This window comes from Suricata suricatta, chromosome 7 (genome assembly GCF_006229205.1).
Source record: "Suricata suricatta isolate VVHF042 chromosome 7, meerkat_22Aug2017_6uvM2_HiC, whole genome shotgun sequence".
Taxonomy (NCBI): Eukaryota; Metazoa; Chordata; class Mammalia; order Carnivora; family Herpestidae; genus Suricata; species Suricata suricatta.
Genome location: NC_043706.1, coordinates 56121157 through 56143099, shown reverse-complemented (window position 1 = coordinate 56143099; position 21943 = coordinate 56121157). Strand labels below are relative to the sequence as shown.

The 21943-nt window shown below is 33.3% G+C and overlaps 1 protein-coding gene across 1 annotated transcript in view; it reads left to right on the top strand.

Moving 5' to 3' along the window:
- Positions 1-21943, top strand: part of EYS (eyes shut homolog) — a 1499666-nt gene that overhangs the window by 758849 nt on the left and 718874 nt on the right. The window contains exons 22-23 of the mRNA XM_029943180.1: positions 2075-2199; positions 21397-21589. Of these exons, the coding sequence (XP_029799040.1) occupies positions 2075-2199; positions 21397-21589 (318 nt within the window). The remainder of the gene's footprint in view (positions 1-2074; positions 2200-21396; positions 21590-21943) is intronic.

Sequence of the window (21943 nt, the reverse complement as noted above, 5' to 3'; positions counted from 1 at the left end):
CCTCTTGCCAATTTTACAACCCAGAAATGTCTTTCTCAAGTACCTGGGAGTCATCCCTCTGAAATGTAATTACAGAAAAAGATAGGGCCCCTTCTTGCCCCCGCCAAGGATCTGCAGAAAGGTAGGAGTGACAAGTAACAAACACAGATATCCTAAGCACTTTGACCAACCTCTCCCCCAGCCCAGTATCCTCCAGTATTTTTCCATTAGCTCACTCCAGCATTTGAAAATCTTCCCACCTACCTTTGGTTCAGGGTAGTTAAGTCCCAATCTCATTCCCCTGTTTCAATAATCTCTTTCTTTCTTATTAAAATGCTCTTGGATAAAGTCTGCCTTATCTTTTTAACTGGTATGATGATATTTTTTACTTTCACAGTTCCCATCTTATGGTTTAAAGTTTTGTTATGTCCTTCATAATATTAGAAGCAAGAGGAAAACTACATCATCATTTCTTAATTGTTTAAACTATACTGTGAACTGTTATATTCAATGAAAAGTATATATTATCAAGGAATATTTATTTTATAAAATAATATAGTAAGCATTTGTGTGCTTTCTACTTGTTTCAAGGAATAAAACATTAGCGGTAATTCCAGCCTTGGCTACATTACTCTCTGAATACATTAATAGCACCCCACCCTACAGGGACTGTTTGGGGCTTTATATTCGACATTCCCTACTGTTCTTCAGAGCTTCATCATATATGTGTATATCACTAAGCAATGTTATTAAGTTTGTATGTATTTGACTTTTACGAGAACAGTTACCAGAATGTAAGTATTTTTATGGAATATGCTTTTATGTTCAGTGGCTTTTTATAAGCCCTGAAAAAATGGTTTCTCTGTGTCGCCTTTTATAGCCTCCATAGGACAGTTGCCTACAGAATAAACTAGCATATGAAAGAGCATAACAGAGTGAAGTGAAAAAGTCTTGGATCTGGATTTGGTAAATTTAGTCTTTTGGCAGCTCCTTTTAAGTTTGATCTGGACTCTGCCAAATTTTTTAAACTCCTGTCGTATTTTTCTTCTTACAGTGCTGTATTGCATTAAATCCCTTCTAAGCACCTCAGAATACTTATGTAATTGTTCTCTTATAATTTATCAGAGAAGAACAGTGAGAATATATTGTTAAGCAGGAACAAGAATAAGAATGCGTTTCCCAAGAGCCAGAGTTCAGATTAAATGCTGTTGAATAATACATAGAAAAATAAAGCTTAAAAATTTGCAATTATAGTATACATTATAGTATATATAGGCAGTATACAATTATAGTATAAATAGGCAGCAAGTAACAGCTGTCTCTAAAGACTTCTTGTCCCTGTGTAGAATGGTATATTCCAGTTAACATGTTCCTATCATTATAAATAGATCTCTCGTTGGAAAGAATCAATGATTTTTAAAATGTTCTTAATGTGTGACTAATATAGTTTTAATATTATTTTGTGGATACCTTAGCAATGTTGGTTGATTCATTGGTGATAAAATAATGGCAAAAACCACAAAAAGGACAAATACACAATGTTTTAATATGGAAAATTAGAGTTTAAGAGTTCTTACAGCTGATAGTGAGCTGAACATAGACATATTATTTATATTCTATAGAAGTACAGCATAAGAAATACTAATTGTAAAATGCTGTAACTATTACAAGAAAATATTTTATATCCAGGAATATGGAATAATGGCTTTCCTTTGAGTTTAAGATTTATGTTAAATGGAAGTATGGAGCCTGTTTTATTCCAAACAAAAATAAAGGCATTTAGATATGTAATGTACAATGGCACCATAAGTAAAAGCAAAACTTTATTTTACATATGCTTTGCTTCCATTTCTATATAACTGTATAATTTTAGGTCAAAATACTTATATTCACTAAGTTTAATATTCTCATCTACTAAAGAGAGATAGTAATAATAACCCTGATAGAATAATTATGAAGATAAACTGTGGTAATTTATATAAAACACCAAGTACAATTATAACAAATAGTAAGAGTATTATTAACTTATATAAGCTCTTTATTATTATTATTATTACTGTTATTAAAAACTAAATATATGCTTTGTGATTAACAGGGTTGCCAGGACATGACTGTGGAAATGGACTTAAGGAGTGCATTTCCAAATTATGTGTTCATGGAATGTGCATAGAAAATGAACCTGGCTTTGGCTCAGGATGTTTATGCATATCTGGATTTGAGGTAAAGACTGGTGATGGTTTTGTTGTGATACTTTTTTCATTGCCTTTGAAATATAGTGAATAATAGAAAATTCTTTGGTGAGAAATTAGGTTGGAAAAGTTAATATTAGTGTTTCTTTCTCTGACTGTACAGACTGCTTCTCAGCATTCCCTTTTCCCTTCTTGTCCATTCATCGCAACTACCCTCAGCCTTTCCTTTCAGGAGAAAAGCATTCTGATAAATTGATTCACACTAAGGTACAAGTCACTTAATGTCTTGTCCTTTAATGTTTTAATGCATTTGGAAGGAGGATGCCAGTAGAGAAATTACTTAATATTGTCAGAGTCTTGGCAGAACCTCTATTTGCCCAAGGACATAGCACTGTTTCCAGAGTTGGGCTCAGAGTATTGCATGTCCAAGGAGAATGAATCTGCTTTCTTTGCAAGTCTGGACTGGTCCAAACTCCATTAGCACTAGAATAGACTTACCTTGGTAGAAATGTCTCTATTAAAAGATAGCTTCTGACCACAGTCCTTTATTAAAACTGACCACAATATATGAATATAGTAAGGGAACAGTAATGGGCAAGACTATGATGTCAGGAATTTTAAATGTATATTTATAAATATAATTAAAAGTTAGACCAGTCTAAAATGAGATTAAGGCTCCATAATTAGAGAGGACACACAGTCAGATGACCCAGTGCAAGGTTAAGAAATCAGACTTAAATGGAAGATGAGACCTGCCCAGTACCTAAGAAAGATGCATAAATATGGGTAGAATCAGACTCCTTAGAGCTGGAAAATGAAGAAGGAAAAGTCAGAAGCAGGAGTCTCCAGAAGTAGTTAAGGAATTGAATAGAAAATGTCAATAACTGTCATCAAAACAAAATAATTTGAGCAAACCTGTGCTTCAGTCAGATACTCTTCCCTTCTTCTCTGTCTGAGAGGGATATGGATAAGCTAAATCAGAACTGCCACCTTCCTGAAATTTTAGAGTCCTCCTACCCTGGATATGTGCTCATGGGAAGACTGTTTTTCTTAGTGATCACAGAAGGACGATATTTGAGGAAGAATTTTAGGCACTCAGATACCTGAGTGTGGAAAGTATTTGATGACAAGTAGTTAACTTTCTGATGCCTCCGATTATACCAATATTGGCTTCCTCAAAGAGCCAATACAAAGAAAAATATCAGAAATAAATCCTTTATTTTTTAACTAAATTCTGCCAATACAGACTGGTATATAGAAAATAAATGGTCATTTCACAAATGCTCTTACTGGACCCAAAGAGTTTACTACCAAATATCCTTAAAATCCCTTCCAATAGTTAATACCCTAGGATATACCCTTTCACATTAGAATACGAGTCAATTAACACTTGTGCTGTCTCTTATTAAAAAACCATCAAATCCGAAGAATAAATATATTAGCATTATGAAAATATAAAAATTTTGAAAAATATGTAGTTTTATAAGACCAGAAGTCTACTAAGTAGAAGGAAGTTTCATCTATATTTTAGCAAGACAGTTAATAAGTTCATTTGAAATGGATATTTATAGTTACTCTCTCAAATACTTTAAAGCTAAAACAGAACTAAAAAAACAGTACTATTGTAAGAGATAAGTCTGTGTAAAAAGTTATAAAGAGATAAGGAAGATACAACTTTGTTAATGCATTAGTTATGTTCTAAAATGAGTAGATAAAGATAGACAAAATATAATTTATTGAAAAATAATTTAACATTTAAATGTTATGTATTTCAATGGTATAATAGTACATAGACATTTAAAATTAGATATAATTAAAAGTATACCCTTGAAAACAGCACATAATTTATTAATTGGAATAAAAAGCAACATGTTTTGAAAAACTATATGAAAATCAAAGAAAATATTTAAGGTCCTTGTTGGAATGATGGAAATATTACTACCTAGTACTGAAATAATAAAATGACAAAACTATTTTAGAAACAGGTATGGCAAATGTATAACATCACTGAATAATTGCCTTATATTTATCTTCTCCCTTTTCCAACTAATCCTGAGAGAAAATGGGATTACAAAAATAAGAATCATGATCCTGATGTCAAACTTCTTTGGTTTCTTATATTGTTTAAAAGAGTGTCATTCACAGAAAGGTATAAAATTTGAAAGAAGCTTAAGAAACAAAGCAGTTCCATGGATTATAAGACAAGTAAATTTATTTGTATTAGGATTAAGCATGAAGTGTGCATGTAGAGTTTGGTGAATGTGAAAACAGTGGACATAGGGAGTAACTGACAATTAGCAGACGGATAGGTCATGGCGTTCTAGCAACAGAGTAGACAGGAAAAAAACTAAATATTACATCAGTTATAACATTCCAGTAAGATATTTGCTTATTTCTCTGTCCACTCTGATAGGCTGTGAACTCAAGCCCGTATAATTTTAGTATCCTTAATTTTACAGAATATAATACATATATTTTTTATTTTGGTCATCATTGTTTTATTGAAGTCCTAGCATATTAATTATAGTTGTTTTAAATTTCTCGTCTGGTAATTACAAAATCTCTCCCGTATCTGAGTCTGATTAAGGTACTTTCTCTGTCTCTTCAAATTGTACTTTTCATCTTGTAATATACCTTGTAATTTTATATTTATAGTCAGACATGGTGTGTTGAGTCTAAGTGACTGAGATAAATAGATCTTTAATGTAAAACTTGATTTTCATTTGACTAGCAGTCAGGCCATGTTTACTGTTTGCTGCAGCTAGTAGGTGTCAGGAGGCTAAAATTTCCTGCTGATAGACATGTTTTTGTCTTCCCTGTAATCATGGGGTTTCCTTAGGACTTCTTAAATATACCTGAGATGTGTACTCTTTTAGTTATAACCGCTTGGTATTGCAAGAGATCCATTTTGATGTGGTTAAGGTGTGGAGGGAAGGGAAGTTTTCAAGAGTTCGATGATTAGGTCTGCTTCTAGTAAGCCTGTGCCTCATCCCTGGGCTGTGATATTCACATGTGCTTCTCAGTGCCCCATTGCCTTAGAGGCAACAAGAAAGCTTCAGGGGCTAGAACTGGGTATTTCCTTTCTTCCAGATTGATTAGGCTCTGGTAAGATAGTTTTCCTTAAGCTCAAGCCTTGGTAAGAAGAACATAATATTCTGGGAGTATTTCAAAATGGCTATTCTCTCCCCCTGTTGGAAACACAAAGGAATTTTTCTCCTGTCTTCACTGTGAGAACCTGGAGCTAAAATTTATATGAAAGTATGGAGGATCACCTAAGACTGGACACTTCTGGAGTTTTTAACTCTTTAGGTTGTCCAGCATTTTCACGATTACAGTGTGTTCTAGTACTCTGTTACTGGCTCCAGCAATGGTGTCTGCTCTTGAGTTTCTATTTTAGTAAGCTATGATTCCCTGTATCTCCCTGACTGTCCCACTAATTTGGCAGAGAGGAGTTTGCCTTGTGCCTTCAATTCTCTGATGGGTTTCAGGAGAGTTTCTGATTTTTAGTTTGAAGAAGGGAAGGATGACTCACAAGCTAGAACAGAAACCAGAAGTTTTGTGATTATTTTAAGGAGTATATTTAATAAGGACAATAGGTGAATTTTTCTTCATTCATGAAATTCAGGGTATCTTTTAAAAAGTTGATTTCCTGTTTTCTAATTGTTTCCCAGGTATCCCACCTCAAATGATTGTTATATTTTCCAGAGTTGTTAGACATTTTTATGGAAAAAATGCCAATTTAGCTGGCATCTGATTACCCACTAACATGTAGAAACCAAAAAATTATACATTATCTTGCATAAATAAGAATACCTGTTGACACGATACCACATACAACCAGCTTATTGGGGATATCCGAGCCCTGGATTTCTGAATATAACTTGATATAGCAAAACTTATTACAAACTATTAAGTCTTTTATTAAAATAATTTGTAGCAATTCTCTTTACATTAAGTCTGTTTATGTTAACTTCTCTCTGATGTCTTTCTTCAAATAGATCTTCAGAAAAATGGCGCATTCTAAATTCTTTCTATTTAAGCTATTTTTAAAACTCTCATTAATTACATTGTCATATGAAAATGTTAACTCAGCTGTATGTTTATGTGATTAGAGAAAATTAATATTACTGCAATTATTATTTGTTTGATAATGAGTAATTTGAGAAGAAAATATCCCTACCGGATACGGGGATGGAAATCTTTTTTTTTTTTGTAGTTCTGAGAATTAAATTTTAGTAGATAATATGAAAGATCTGAATTTTCAGGCTTTTTATAATGTCTAGAGCTGTGACAGTCTCTGACAAACTGATAATTAGTGTGGATTATTCTTTTTAGCAGATCCAATTATAAAAGTGAATCAAAATGTAAAGTGCTGGTATTATTCTAAAATTCAAATGCTCTGCAAAAGAATGTAAATGACAGAACACAATTTATTGAATATCCTAGGCTTGCTAAGAAAATTCAAGACAAATGATCTTCCTTTTTTAATTTTGTCAGCATTGCTCATTTCTTCCTCAGTAAATGAATTTCTACCAAGCAATATTGATCCATATCAGACATTAACTGATGACTGTCAATGAGTCATACTTATTGCATTTTGCAAATGATAGTCAATAAAACTGTTAACTGCATTCTTTAAATTAAAACCAGTCTTTATGTAGTATAGAAGCAGTATTTGTATTCAAAAAATGGGGGGAAGGAAAACCTATTTTCTGAATGAGGAAAAAATGCTCTGAATTCTACAGCAGTCCATCTATTTGTAATTTCTAATTTTTAAATGTCATCTTAAAAATAGACCTAAAAAGCAAGAACAGATGGCAAGGCAGACTGATTTGATGTTTGTCTATGGTTCTTTTGTTTATTTTTCATGATATAAAGTCACTGATGTTGTTAAAGAATATTTGCAAGTATTTATTGTGTTCAAGATCACATTATTCACCTATTAAATAATTAAGACTTATGTGATTCCAAATAGGAAATAAGGAAACAAAAGTGCAGTTCTTAAACTCATCATTTCTTTTTATTAAAGATATGTTTTATTGCTTTTGATATTTATTCATATTTGAGTCATGTTATTGATACATTTGGTCAGCCAAAACACATCTAAAAATCAATACATCCTTTGGACACTCACCATAGGAAAGTACTCAGAAATCATATACTGTATACATGAACACTCACTGTTCTTAACATTCAAATTAGGGAAAAGAGGACAGGTCTGTATGCAAACACTTGAACGTACAAATAAACAAAAACATTTGTTTTAAAGGAAACTTGATGCTTTGTCTTAAAATATTCTGCACATATAATGTGTGCAGAGCATTATACTAGAACCTCAAAATAATGTAAATATTCATTAATTTCAATGTCTTACCAAAAAGAGTTTTCATCTAAGTGAAGAAGACAAAATGGGGGGGGTATAATACAGCAGTCAGCAATGGGTTCAAAATGTAGGAAACTTTATGCTGAAGGAAATGAAGACATTAACTATGATACTGTTTATGTAGTACTAAGATTTAAAGTAGTAAGGCAAGGGGTGCCTGGGTGGCTTAGTTGGTTAAGTGTCCAACTCTTGGTTTCAGCCCAAGTGATGATCTCACAGTTTGTGGGTTTGAGCCCCACCTTAGGCTCTGCACTGACAGTATGAAATCTGGTTGGGATTCTCCATCTGCCTCTTGGCCCCAAACCTGCTTTGTGTTCTCTCTCTCTCCCTCTCTCTCTCTCTCTCTCTCTCAATAAATAAATAAACTTAAAAAACAATAAGGTAATTGACAAACCCTGAGTAAGTTAGTGATTAGAAGAGATGTGTCAATGGACAAGATTATGGCTTCCTTTCAGGGGTTGGAAAGGTATCCGTGAACATATTAAGTCTTCATCAGTACCTCATATTGAAAAGCCTACCCTCAGGGATTGATCAGGACTGCTGATGAGAAGGCTAAATATGCAATAGCCAGTATAAAAACACTGCTTCTCAAGACTAGTTTCACCATAAACAGAGTGTGTTCTCAGCATTTTCAGCAATACAGCAACTTAGTGTTTGTTAACCCAAAGTATGATAGTTTTGGAGAAGGAGGGAAGGTGCAAATTTGAATGAAAACATGTGTTTTAACAATGCAAAGAGGACTTCTCTGTAAGAAATAAATGTATTTATTATGGGAAATGCAGATATTAATATTTTTTAGAAATAGAATATTAAAAATAATAACTTGTCTTACAATTTATATAACAGATAAATAGCATAGCCATTATGCACAATCTATATCTCTTGGAATAGTTATTAATATTGATAAATGAAGTATAGTAGAATTATGACATTTTAGAGCTATTTAGATAATTTGGGTAATGGTTGTCCACTCCTTTATATGTTTGTGTCTTGTTTAAACACAGTCAGCAGAGTAATGTTTATATTTTGCTGGAAACTTAGAAAACTCTTGGTGTTATATATTGCCACAGAGGAGAATAGGCTTAACATTTTAGACTCCAGGTAGATGGAAAATTCTTTGAGGCTCCAATTCCAAATCTATAGGATAATACTGCAAAACTATACCTAAGATAACATTGTTAGTCCATTGGAGAGTTGGGAGTAGAATTTTAAATGCCCAAACTTAGATACTGATATTCTTTCCTCTACACCCTACCTTTTAGTCACTTATTATTAAGATAGATATCTCTATGTAATATTGGTGGAAGTATGGGTGGAAGATATTATTGAACTACTTTTCAAAATGCAAGCATAGGCTATATTCCAAAATCCATTCCATAGTCTCTCCCACTACCAATATCCCCCACCAGAATTGTTACAATTGATAAACAACATTATTATTCAAAGTCTGTAGCTTTTATTATTATTTCAATTTAAATTCAAGATAGTTAACATGTAGTGTAGTAATGATTTCAGGAGTAGAGTAATTCATCACTTACACCTAACATCCAGTGCTAATCACAAGTGCCCTCCTTAATGCCCATAACCCATTTAGCCCATCCTCCCACCCCAAATCCCTCCAACAACCCTGTTGGTTCTGTATAGTTAAGAATATTCTATGGAATACTACATGGCAGGGAGAAAGAATGAAATCTGGCCATTCATAGCAACGTGAATGGACTTCGAAGGTGTCATGCTTGTGAAATAAGTCAGGCAGAGAAAGACAGATACCATGTTTTCACTCATAAGTCTAACAGGAGAAACTTAACAGAGGACCATGGGGAGGGGAAGGGGAGAAAGAGTTAGGGAGAGGGAGTAAGGCAAATCATGAGGGTCCCTTGAATACTGAAAATGAACTGAGAGCTGAGGGGGAGGGGGAAATGAGGTGGGTGATGGACATGGAGGAGGGCACCTGTGGGGAAGAGCACTGGGTGTTAGACAGAAACCAACTTGATAATGTACTATAAATAAAATTTTAAAAATTAAAAATTAAAAAATTAAAAATTAAAAAAAGTTTAAAAAGAATATTCTATGATTTACCTCCCTCTCTATTATTATCTTATTTTATTTTTGCTTCCCTTCTCCTGTGTTCATCTGTTTTGTTTCTTAAATTCCACATAAGAGTGAAATCATACAATATTTGTCTTTCTCTGACTGACTTATTTTGTTTACTATAATACACTCTATTTCCATCAAGTCATTGCAACCAAAGTTGTAGTTTACATTTGAGTTCACTCTTGGTCTTGTACATCCTATGAATTTTGATAAATAAATAATGATATGTGTCCACCATGATAGCATCAAACAGAGTATTTTCACAGCCTTGAAAATCCTGTAATCTACTTGCTGATCCTTTCTACTCCTCTAATTCCTAGAGGAATTATTGTCTCCTTGGCTTTTCTTTTTCCAGGATGCCATTTGGTTGGGATAATACTATAGCCATTTTAAGTTAACTTCTTTCACCTCAAACATACATTTACATTTTCCATACTTTTTTATGGCTTAACAGCTCATTTCTTTTTAGTGCTGAATACTATTCTCTTGCCTAGATGTACCACCATTTATTTACCTGCTGAAGGACATCTTGGTTGCTTCCAAGTTTTAAACAATTGAAAATACAGGTTCTGTAAATATATGTGTGCAGGTTTTAGTGCATTCATAAGTTTTCAGTTCATTTCAGTAGATATGAGGGAATGGCAATTGCTGGGTTGTATGGAAAAGTGTGGTTAGTTATGTAAGAGACTGCCAAACTATCTTCCAAGTGCTGTATCATTTCCAGTTTTCATAAGCAATTAGGTAGCGTCTTATAATTTGTTTCCACAGCAGTTGCTAAAACTATAATCCATCAATTGTTTGTGTATCTCTGTATTCAGTATGTGACCAAATTCTTTCTTCCTTCTCCCTCACCTCCCCTCCGATGCTTTCTTCCTTTCCTCTCCATCCTGTTCTGCTTCTCTCCTCTCTAGTAATAAGCTCCATGAGAACAGTAACTATGCATATTTGCTGTTACCTCTTTTTCCACCTTGATACCACATAATAGATTTATTCGAAATAAATATTTATCAAATGAGTAAGAACATGGGTAAGAACATAAATATTTTGGTGTTAATCATATAATAAATTTGCCACACAGATTAAATGCAATGCCATACACCATCAAAATTATAATGAAATCTTTTCTATAATGATAAGCTGATGTAAAACACCATTTGAGCCACAAGCTACTGTTAAAGTTAGTTATCATTGGAGAAACATTAACTATTTGCCAGGCTAAGTGTTTTGGATGCATTACCTCATTTAGTGCTTAAAAAAAAAAACTTGTGATGTAAGAAGCATTGTTATCCTTATTTTACAGATATGGAAGTAGGTTAGAACATTTTATGTAGCTGGTAGATCAGAAAGATTTTATTCTGTATTCAACTCTATATCCGAATCTTCTTACACTGAGCTATGCTCGAATTTCTCTTGGCAAACACAGTCACACTAAAAAGGATTTAACTCATATAATTTCTACAAACTTTGTCTTACGTTTTACACCAAAACTTTTTATTTCACATGGTTATTACATTATAACAAATGGAACTGTGCATTTTACATCTGCCAGTTTATTCTATAAAAAATTAAATACAGTCTAGTCAGTCGGAGGAAATGTGATAACCGACATCTACTGCATTCATTTGATGATGAGCACCAATATCTCCATTTCCCTGCTTTTTCTGGTATTGCCACTGAAAGACAGCAGGGTTTTGATGCTTCCCTTGTGGCCTAGGAGTCTTCTTTTTTTATTCATAATCAGTGCACCTGATTTAGCTTCCCACCCCCCCTTAATTAAAAATAAATGACAACTAAGAAAACAGTCAATCCACAGGGAAGAATAAGTCCGGTGGCTTGTCCCTCTCCATGCAGCTCAAGGGCACTAAGGTTCAGCACAGCGTGCTGCATTAGATGTATCTGAGGTGTTAGATGGTATCCTTGTACCAAAGTACTCGATTTGGTTTTCTGTTACTTTATGTAACTGTTTTCATATCACTTGCACTTGCATTTTCCAAGTAAAGGGAGGATTGTGTGTGTATTTTCAGAATGGGAAGATCAGCTTCAAAACATTCTAGCTATAAGCCTAACCCACTTTCATCTGAAGGGAGAGAGATAATGTGTATTGTCACAGTGTGTTATAGAAAATAGATAGGTTTGGTAGTGTTCAGAAGCCATCCTCGTTAACGCTTTAAATAAAGATTACAGGGGTACCTGGGTGGCTCAGTCGGTAAACCAACCGACTTCAGCTCAGGTCATGATCTCATGGTCAGTGAGTTTGAGCCCCGTATTGGGCTCTGTGCTGACAGCTCAGAGCCTGGAGCCTGCTTCAGATTCTGTGTCTCCCTCTCTCTCCTCCTCTGCTTGCACTCTGTCTCTCTCAAAAATAAATAAATGTTAAAAAATATTTTAATAAAAATTGCACCTTTGTGTTTTAAATGATATATACGATGAAGAAAAGTATAAAATGATCAGTATTGTAATGAATCATTGTGTGTGTCATGCACACAACTGTGGCTATTTGGTTGGCATGTAGTAGCAGCCCAAAGAGAGACAAACAAATGATATTTATTAACTAATGGGTTTTGACAAAGTATGTATACAAGATACTATAGATATAAAAATAAAGGCACAGAGCTCTACTTGATTTTATTAAGTTGGTTCAGAAAAGAGTTACAAAAGGAGAGCAAGCCTAAATGACAATGACAAGTGTGGCAAGTATGGTTGGGTGTAGGTTAAGTTGCCCCACAGAGAAGAGGTACAGAAGATTGCAAGTTATTAAGTGATTCTGATAGGATAGCTAGCATAGAGTAGAATCTCAGTATTGTTGTGTTGAATTCAAAGACAAATTATTTTAATTTAAATTAAATACAATGGTATTTCCAATATGAATTGTGCCACAGTCAAGCCTATAGCTTTAAAATTCAAACTATTTTTTTCACTCAAAGCCCAATATCTATATATATAGCTAACATTAGAAAATAACTAGTATCTCTTTGGTTAGAATAAAAATAACTGTTATGGTATTGAATCTATTTATTATAGAAATTTGATTAAATATCATCCACTTAAAATTTGAAGGTAGTCTCTTTGTATATACTTTCTATCAAAAATAATATGCTTATTGCTACATGAATAACTATATTTCTAAAATTGATCTGGACTTAAAGTTTTCTGAGTTTCTTTTAATGTGAAAACATTAGAAAAGTATTCAGAGAAAATTTATTGCAAAGTGAGTTTTAATTCAATCCAAGTTCGCAAAATAAAAAATATAGTTTATGCTTTTTTTATACAAATGCATTTAACAATACCAAAAAAGGGGGGAAATATTTAAATATCTTTATTATAAATGCATTAGAAATATATGATTTATGCACATTGGTCTGTATGAATTATTATAATTGTATAATATGTATAATTTGAATGAATTATCATTTGTATATAAAATAATTCATATTCAAATATATAGCTTATTTATCAAATTGTTCCTTTCATTTAGTACTTACAATTTAGTTATCAAATTATAGACCCATTGTATTCCACATACTTTTCTTTTTTTAATAAGTCACTTGTGAACTTCAATAGAAACCAAGTAATATGAAGATCTTGTCCCTAGACACCAGTTCAATATTTCTAATCAATTTGAATTGACCAAATCAAAGTTTTTTGGGTCTCCAAGTCAGTAGAACTATTACTCCCTTCATTTTACTCAACATAAGCAGACTTACATAGACCGATACCATAAACTTCCCCAAGAGTATCTATTACTATTAGTATCTCTAACACTGAACTAGACACATGAGGACTGTTTTTGCTCTTAAAAAGCTTTGGTCTACTGGGAGTGCAAAATATGTCAAACAGTCATCACAGTATGACTGATAACAGCTACAGTTAAGGTCTGCACAGTATTTCATGAAAGCACAGTAGTGATATATTTAAAAAGTCTTTAAGGAACATCAAAGATTTCCAAAAGAATGTTGAGTTGAATAAAAAAAGTGTTGGGTATCTGAGTCACCTAGGTTCAGGAATATGTGAATATGTGGGAATATGTGATGGTAGTGGGATTCAGGAAGGAAAACAATATATGTAAAGAAGTAATTATCATAGTTTATGTGAAAAAAAGTGATAAGAAATAAGAGTATGTTTTTAGAAATGGCCAGTTGCTGTGTGTGCTAGGCTACATCATTTTTACTTTTCCTAGGAAAGTGGTACCCAATGACGATATTTTCAGCTAATGAATGGCCTGGTCAGACTTTTATTTTAAGATAACTGTTTGATGCCTCAGTGGCTCAGTCAGTTAGGTGTCCAACTTTGGCTCAGATCATGATCTCATGGCTTATGGGTTTGACCCCTGTGTCAGGCTCCGTGTTCAGATGGCCTGATCAAGGAAAATGTCTCATTCAGTACAGTCCTCAAGATATTTATCTTTTAATTCATTAGGTTCCCTAGAAGTTATCCCTAAAGATTAGAATTGTATAGAAAAACAATGAGTGTATATTTTCAAAGAGAACTCCACATAAGCAAGTCCCTTGAAGATCTGGTAGTTAAATTCAATGAAGAGAAATAAAATTATATTCCAATAAAGTAGAAAACTCATTCAAGAAAATATAGGCCAAGGGACACTTGGGTGACTCATTCTGGTTAACTGTCTGACTCTGGATTTTGGTTCAGGTCATGGCCTTGCAGTTTGTGAGATTGAGCCTGTGTTGCGCTCTGCACTGATGGTGTGGAGCCTGCTTGAGATTCTCTCTTTCCCTCTCTCTCTCTGCCCATCCCTCTTCCCCCCCACCCTCTTGCTGTCTCAAAATACATAAAGATTTTTTTTAAAGAAGAGAAAATTAAATAAAGGGGCTGCTGAGTAGCTCAGTTAAGTGTCCAACTTTGGCTCAGGTCATGATCTCTAGTTGGTGGGTTCAAGCCCCACATCAAGCTCTGTGCCGACAGCTCAGAGCCTGGAGCTTACTTTGGATTCTGTGTCTCCCTCTCTCTCTCTGCCCTTCCCCCACTTGTAGTCTCTCTTGCTAAAAAATAAATAAATAATTTTTAAATACATAAAGATAATAAAGAAGTGTACAATGAGGGAATGGTGATTCCTGTTGTTTTCTGTCAAGTTTTCATGGTGAAAGAAAAGAATTCTGTAACTATGTTTCTTGAGAACTTGCCACCTTTTTGGTAGATTCTTGAGATAGTGAAGAGATGCAAGTATCCATTTAGCATTAGTGCCACCCACAGCCTAGGCAGAGAGATAATTCATGCCATCATATCACTATCTATGCACATTCATTATGACGAGCTCTCTACAGAGGACATGCATAGATCAGACTTACTTCTCCAGATCTGACCACTGACACAGCCTCCATAGAATAGTTTAGATTCTTCTCCTGGAAGGGCCCTATCATATTTAGAATATTGCATGAGGAGGCTTTATTCTTGGAAGATGAAGGCTTAGGCTACATCCTTTTCAGATCACAAGGTTCATCTGAGGCTGTATAAAGTTTTGGTCATGTCAACTATCAATAATCTTCAGGGTTTAGAAGCCCAAGGGATAGTTCACCAGACAACTATTTAAAAATCCTGATTTCATATCTGATGGAGTTTTTCAAGAAGGATGGAGTTTTATGTTAATAGGAAAAAAGAAATGGGAAAGTATCTAGATAAAATGCATTTTCAAAGAAATGTTATCTTTTAGGGTTTTTTTTTCCAACAAATGTTTACTGACACAAACTTTGTAACTATGTCCTAGACATCATACTACCCATAGCCATTCAGCAGAGAGCAGTCAGAGGCACTTTTTTATGCTGGAAAAGACTTGTAAGTCACGTTGGTATACAAACAGTCATACCATTAACATTTCTAATTATTGATTTGGATTCTATAGATATTATAAAGGAAATTCTAGAAAAACTAGAAATAGCTAGTCCAATTGTGAATCATAAGATTATTTCAATGTTATATGCCTTATGTCAAAGTGTTCTTAATATTTGATGCCTGATCATTAATACAGGTTCTTTTATTATTATTATAGATGAATGATATCATTCTTCAGAATATTATTCTCAGATTCAGATTGACACTTACTTTACCTTTTCTCTCCCAGTCCAATTAGCTAGCCACATACAGAAACCTGCAAGTATGCTTTACAGGGCAGCAACACTGAATCAACAACTTAGAAATTTTTTCTCCCCTTATCTAACCAACAAGTTCTCCTAACATGGGAGAAATATATTAACTAGATGTAAATTATTGGTTATTGTTCTTGTGACTGGACATTAATTTGTAACTTGAGATTTGAGAATTTTATGTAGTAGAATATTAAAATTTTTATAGAATTGGAATTTTATGTAGTAGAATATTAAAATTTTTATAGAATTGGAAATTATGTAAATGATGCAAAAGTTTGCCAGAAAGCAGAAATTATTGAAAGACAACTTCAATTTAGTGAATTTTTCCTAATGGAACATGATAGATCCAATTAGCATAAATCAAATACTTCACTTTATATGAAACAGGGAAAAATTTATTGCTTGTTAGAACTTTAATTGATGGGGTAACTAAGCCTATTCTACTTAGAAACAGATTTGCTTAGTGGTTTTATATTGGATGTTCTGCCTGACGTTTCCTTTATAATTTTTACAAGAACACCATGTTATGAATCTAGCATAAAAATCAACTGAACTGTTTCTTCCAATTATCAAAATTATCAAAAAGATATTTCAATTTAAGAAGGTATATATCACCCTGAGCAAATTTTCAGAGTGTTAAGCTACATGTAGGTAAATCCACTATTCTATAATCTGGCAAAATTAGTATATATAAGTCATGGGTATGTGACTTGTGAGTGGCACACGACCCTACCATTAGAAGACACTCACCCCTACACACACACACACACACACACAAATTGCTCTAATATTCTGCTGCTGATTTAATAATTAACCATTATTTTAACAAGAGGGTCTATATTTTCATTTGCACTAGCCTCCACAAATTAGGTAGACAGTTAGTGCTATATAAGCACTAAAACAAGGGCTCATGAGTGGGTCAGTCTGTTGAATGTCCGACTCTTGATTTCTGCTCAGGTCATGGTTTCATGGTTAAGTGAAATCAAGCCCCACTTGCAGCTAGGCCATGACAGCACAGAGCTTGCCTGGGATTCTAGTTCTCTCTCTCTTTCTCTCTTTCTCTGTCCCTCAAAATAAGCAAACTTTACAAAAAATAAACAAAAAATTAATAATGTGTATTTTGATAGTGTTGGGAAATTTCAAGCTGGCAGTTATTTTAGTAAACTTTAAGGAATAACTACCAGCTCTAAGAGGAACATAGATCAAACCGCAGAATTAGATTGATATGAAACTTATTGTGACGACTGGGATTTTATTTTTATTTTTGCTGTATTACATACTGATCACCTCAAGTAGAAAATAAGGTTGAAGTGCATTACATCTTCAAGTGCTACTGTCAATAGAAACATTGTTTTGCCCAGATCTTTACACATTGTTAGTGATCATTAAATTCATTAGGCTGTTAGAGGTTGAAGAATGTTTTAATTTTATTATCTAAAACAATAAACTATAGGACAGAAGTGATCATAACACATGTTGAAGATGTAATAAGAGGTAAAACATATAGCACAGTGATTATGTGTGTAGATTCTGGTGTCTCAGTGCCTACATATGAATCCAGGCTCTGCCATTTCTTAGCTCTATGACTAGAGAATTAGAAAGACTATAGGATAACACTAGTTATCCCATAATCATAATTTCTTACTTAGTTGAAATGATTTAAGAGTAATTCTGCCTCAAGAGACTCATATTTCAAATTTCTTACTCTACATCCATTTCTGGATAGCTAATAAGCTTATCAAGTTTAAAGTACTTTAGGGGCACCTGGATGGTTCAGTCAGTAGAGCATCTGACTATTGATTTCAGCTCAGGTCATTATCTCCTGATTTGTGGGCACTGGCAGCATGGAGCCTGACTGGGATTCTCTTTCTCTCCCTCTTTTTCTGCCCCGCCCATACTGTGCTTGTGCTCAAAATAAATAAATAAATAAACAAACATTTAAGTATATTTAAAAAATCTTGATCTACCTCTGATTCTTAACTGGTCTTCATCAGTGTTCTTCAAATTAGTAAGTGACACCACTACTCACATCACTGATAGGAGCAAAAGTTAGGAACCATTGATTTTATATAGATAGATAGATAGATAGATAGATAGATAGATAGATAGATAGATAGAAAGATATAATTTACTCCAAAAAAATAAGATAAAAATTTCATAGGATCAGCCTTCCAAATATATCCTGAAAATAAAATCTAGTCAGAATATCCACCACTGGTACTCAGGCCAATATATTTTATCTCTTGCCTAGACTCCCACTGACTTCCAACTGGCATTCCAGCTTCCATTCCTTCCTCTACTCCAAACTCCCTTAAAAGTCTACTATCTATATAACATTAACTTAATCCTTTCATAGCATAAATAACTGTACCTTTATTTTCCAAATATTAAGTATGCCAATGGCTTCCCATGACTCTCAGAGTTAATTTCAAATTCAGAACAAATTATCTTACATGATCTCATTCCTGCCTGTGTCTCTGACCTCGCTTCCATCCACGGATGGCCTTCCATTCATCTCTTTATTCATAGCCCCCATCTTATGTTCTTCAAACATACAAAGCCTATTCCTGCCTCAGGGTTATTGTACCACTATTCTGTTTGCTCTGAATGTTCTTCTCCTCAGAAATTCACATTCAGATCTCTGATCAGAAAAGATGTTCCTGGCCCCTCCCTCTAAAAGAGTCCTCCCTATTTTTCCTTATTACTTATCTTGCAAAATTTTGTCTTTAAGCCACATATTACTAATTGGTATTAATTAATTCTGGTTCCTTTACTAAAAGATAAGCTATGTAATGAGACAAACTGCCTATCTTGTTACTTATTTTATTCCAAGCACTTGCAAAAGTCACTGACACTTAGTAATTGATCATGAAATATTTGTCAAATGAAGACATGGAAGGCTACACAGTGACCATGGAAAGTAGATGACCATATTCTCATAAAGCTCTGATTCAAAAGGTCCTATTTGCATTGTTTTCCTCAATTATAGATTCCAAAAGGAAAATACATTTTTTAAAGTCATGAAGTTTTGTAGAAATGGTTATCTTTATCATGGCAATATTACATTTCAATAAATACCAGTAAGTTATTATGCTTTTCATGTTAGGTACTCAATACATATTTGATAGATGAATGATGAGTGAATGAGAGATGTATTGGCAAAATAAGTAAATTAGTGTAATTGAAGTTAGGAGAGTAATATAACATTAAGATATATGGAATTGAAGTAAATTTAAATATTTCAAATGCTTATATCCCTCAGTGTAATCAAGCAGTTATGGGAAAAGAAATGTTCAACCATTTATGGTTTAATTTTCTTATAGCTAACAAAGAATATTATCATAACTACCAAGTGAGGGAGAGATTGATGCATTTATTAGGGCAATACTTGTTGGTATAACAACTTCTAAATTTTTCCTAGAGTAATAAAAGTTTATTTTTCATTAATATGAAGTCCATGTGAGCGTTTCTGATTTCAGATATTCTCCTTCAAAGAAATACTTGCGGATGTGGGCTACTTCCGTTTTGTGGCTCCTGTATCATTAACATGTGTTTTCTGAAGTCACCACATGGAAGAAGAGGCTGGAGGTCCATGCATAGCAGACTCTTGTCGATCAATCTGAAAGTAACATATTTCATGACCATTCACATTTCATTGATTAGAAGTAAATGACATGGTCTCACATAAACACAAATGTGAGTAAAACATGTATTCCAAGAAGAAGAAGAAATAGGTTTAGTGAACATGTAGTAAGCTTTGCCAGGCAGATTTGGACTTACCTAAGGAAAATATAGAACTTTCTCTAGGATAAATTTGTGTGTGTGTGTGTGTGTGTGTGTGTGTGTGTGTGTGTGTATAGGAGGAGGAGGAGAGACATAAAGTTCAAATAATTAAAATATTGAAATCTATTTGGAAGAACATTTAATTTTTAAAAAAGGCTTTATGATTTAAATTGCTGGTACTTCGGAATATAACAAGATGTTTCTTATCAAACTCAAAATTAGGAAAATAAATTTACCTTTGATACTTAAACTCTGAGAACAGCACATGATGGATATGAGCCTGGGAATACAACATAGGAAAGAGAAAGTATGACTTGCTGGTATCACGAGGAAGAATGGATGTATTAACATATTCAGCAATATAATAGTCAACAATATTGAAGAACATCTCAGAACCATAGAGACAAATGCTAGTAGTGCCAATGTAAAGTTGTCTAAAGATAGTTTAGTCTGTGAATATCAAGTATTCCAGATCATTCTTACAGCAGTATCTTAGCCTTATGTCATTAAGTATTTGAATCACCGTGTTTTACATGTTCTGATCTAATGTACCTCAAGGAAATCTATGATTCTTGGGTAGCAATGGTGACATAGGGAAAACTTGTTAATCATGGGGCTTTGAAGATCCCTTAACCCTGTGGTAGTGATTTCTCAAAGTAGTTGATAATAACTTCTGATTATAATTTAGGAGGAAAATGTTGATCATGTAAATATTTTTGAGCTATATAACAGCTACATTTTCACCATAATCTAGTATATTGGCATTCCGATCCCTATCCTAGTTCAATGTATATTTTCAACAATCTGTGAATTCTTTCCAAGGCTTGCTGCTTACCCTTGAGTGGAGAAAAAGACAAGTCTCTTGGTCCTTAATGTGTGGAATCATAAAACATATTTTTTCTTGCTGTTTCTTTTATCACTTCTAGCTTCACTGTTTACCATTTTTACATGTTAGATTATTTAAAGTAGTTAAATAACATCAAGAATTCTCTGACCTTATAGAAACTTTCAGGTGTGAGTTGAAAGTGAATACAGAATTTATAACTCTGAAACAAAAAGACAAAATGATAGCCAAAATAAAATTTACATTTTGTGCAAATTAGATACAATCTTGGACAAATACTAGCACAGTGATCTAAGGATACCCATTGAATATGTCCTTAATGCTAGAAAATAGGCATGCATTACTATTTTTAAATAATATGTGAATTGTATTTTCTTAAAGTTCAAAATTTACAAATAGTGTAACTAAGTTTTAATTCTACATTTAAAGGAGAATCTCCTGATACATTTGTACATATTTATGTATCTATCACAACTCTCTTCCCTATAAGCTAACAACAATTTCTTTATGTGGAAATTATTTTATAAGTATATAAGGAAATAGGCTATTCACATAAAATTAAATCATATAAGGATCATTGCTCTGTAAGTGAATACAAATTAAAATGATTCAAACATTACAAGAAAGTGTTTTCAAATTATCTGTTGCATATACTGTATTTTATATTAGCTTCCAAATAAATATGAGATTTAGAGCAGAAGAATTTATAATTTGTAATGAAACTTTTAGATCCATATTGACTACCATACAGCGCAAATTCTACATTGCAAAAAAATATCCTCAGAGGAAATGTGAAATAGTATTTTGGCTTAAAAGTAAAGAAATTAAGAATAAGTTTAGGCATTTAATTGAACATCCAAAACTTAAAAGATTAGTTTTGAAATACAGAGACTTGATTTTCTAGCAAAATAAGGCAATGATTTGAGCTATTGAATATGGCTAGGAAATGCCTCAAAACTTACTTAAAAAGTTTTCTCTCAGGGACCAAGAAACTGTGAACTTAGTTATTATAATTATTGTTTGCAGGCCTGTTCCACTGGGCTTTTTTGTGGTGCTGAAATAAGCAGAATTACCTGTTTACTTCCTGTCTCTCAAAGAACGGATGTCATTTCTACACAAACATATACAGTACCTGCTTCTGATACTTCAATCAGTATCTTTCCATCAGCAAGAGCTGCAAGACTGTGGACTATAGTGAATACCTATCCAGTGGATCCAGGTAAGTAGAAGAGAATAAGATATGTAAAAGACTGAATTTGATAAAGTTGTGTATTGAAACGTATTTTCAGACTTATTTCAAGTCTTTAGTTTTCTGAGATACTTGATTTTTAGGATATAAAATTATTTTAATATTGTTTGTGTCAATTTTAAGTTTGGTTTAAGAATATTGATGTTCTTTGCTAATAAATACTCTTTCTAAAATAGTGCAAAAAATGTTCATTAATACCTTTTTTATGATATGTAAATTTTGGAAGATTACTGGTTTCCAATCCCAGCCAATTTACTATCTGTAAAACTTACGTAAAAAGTACTACTTACTTTATCCTACCTTTATTTAATGTTGTCTGAATCA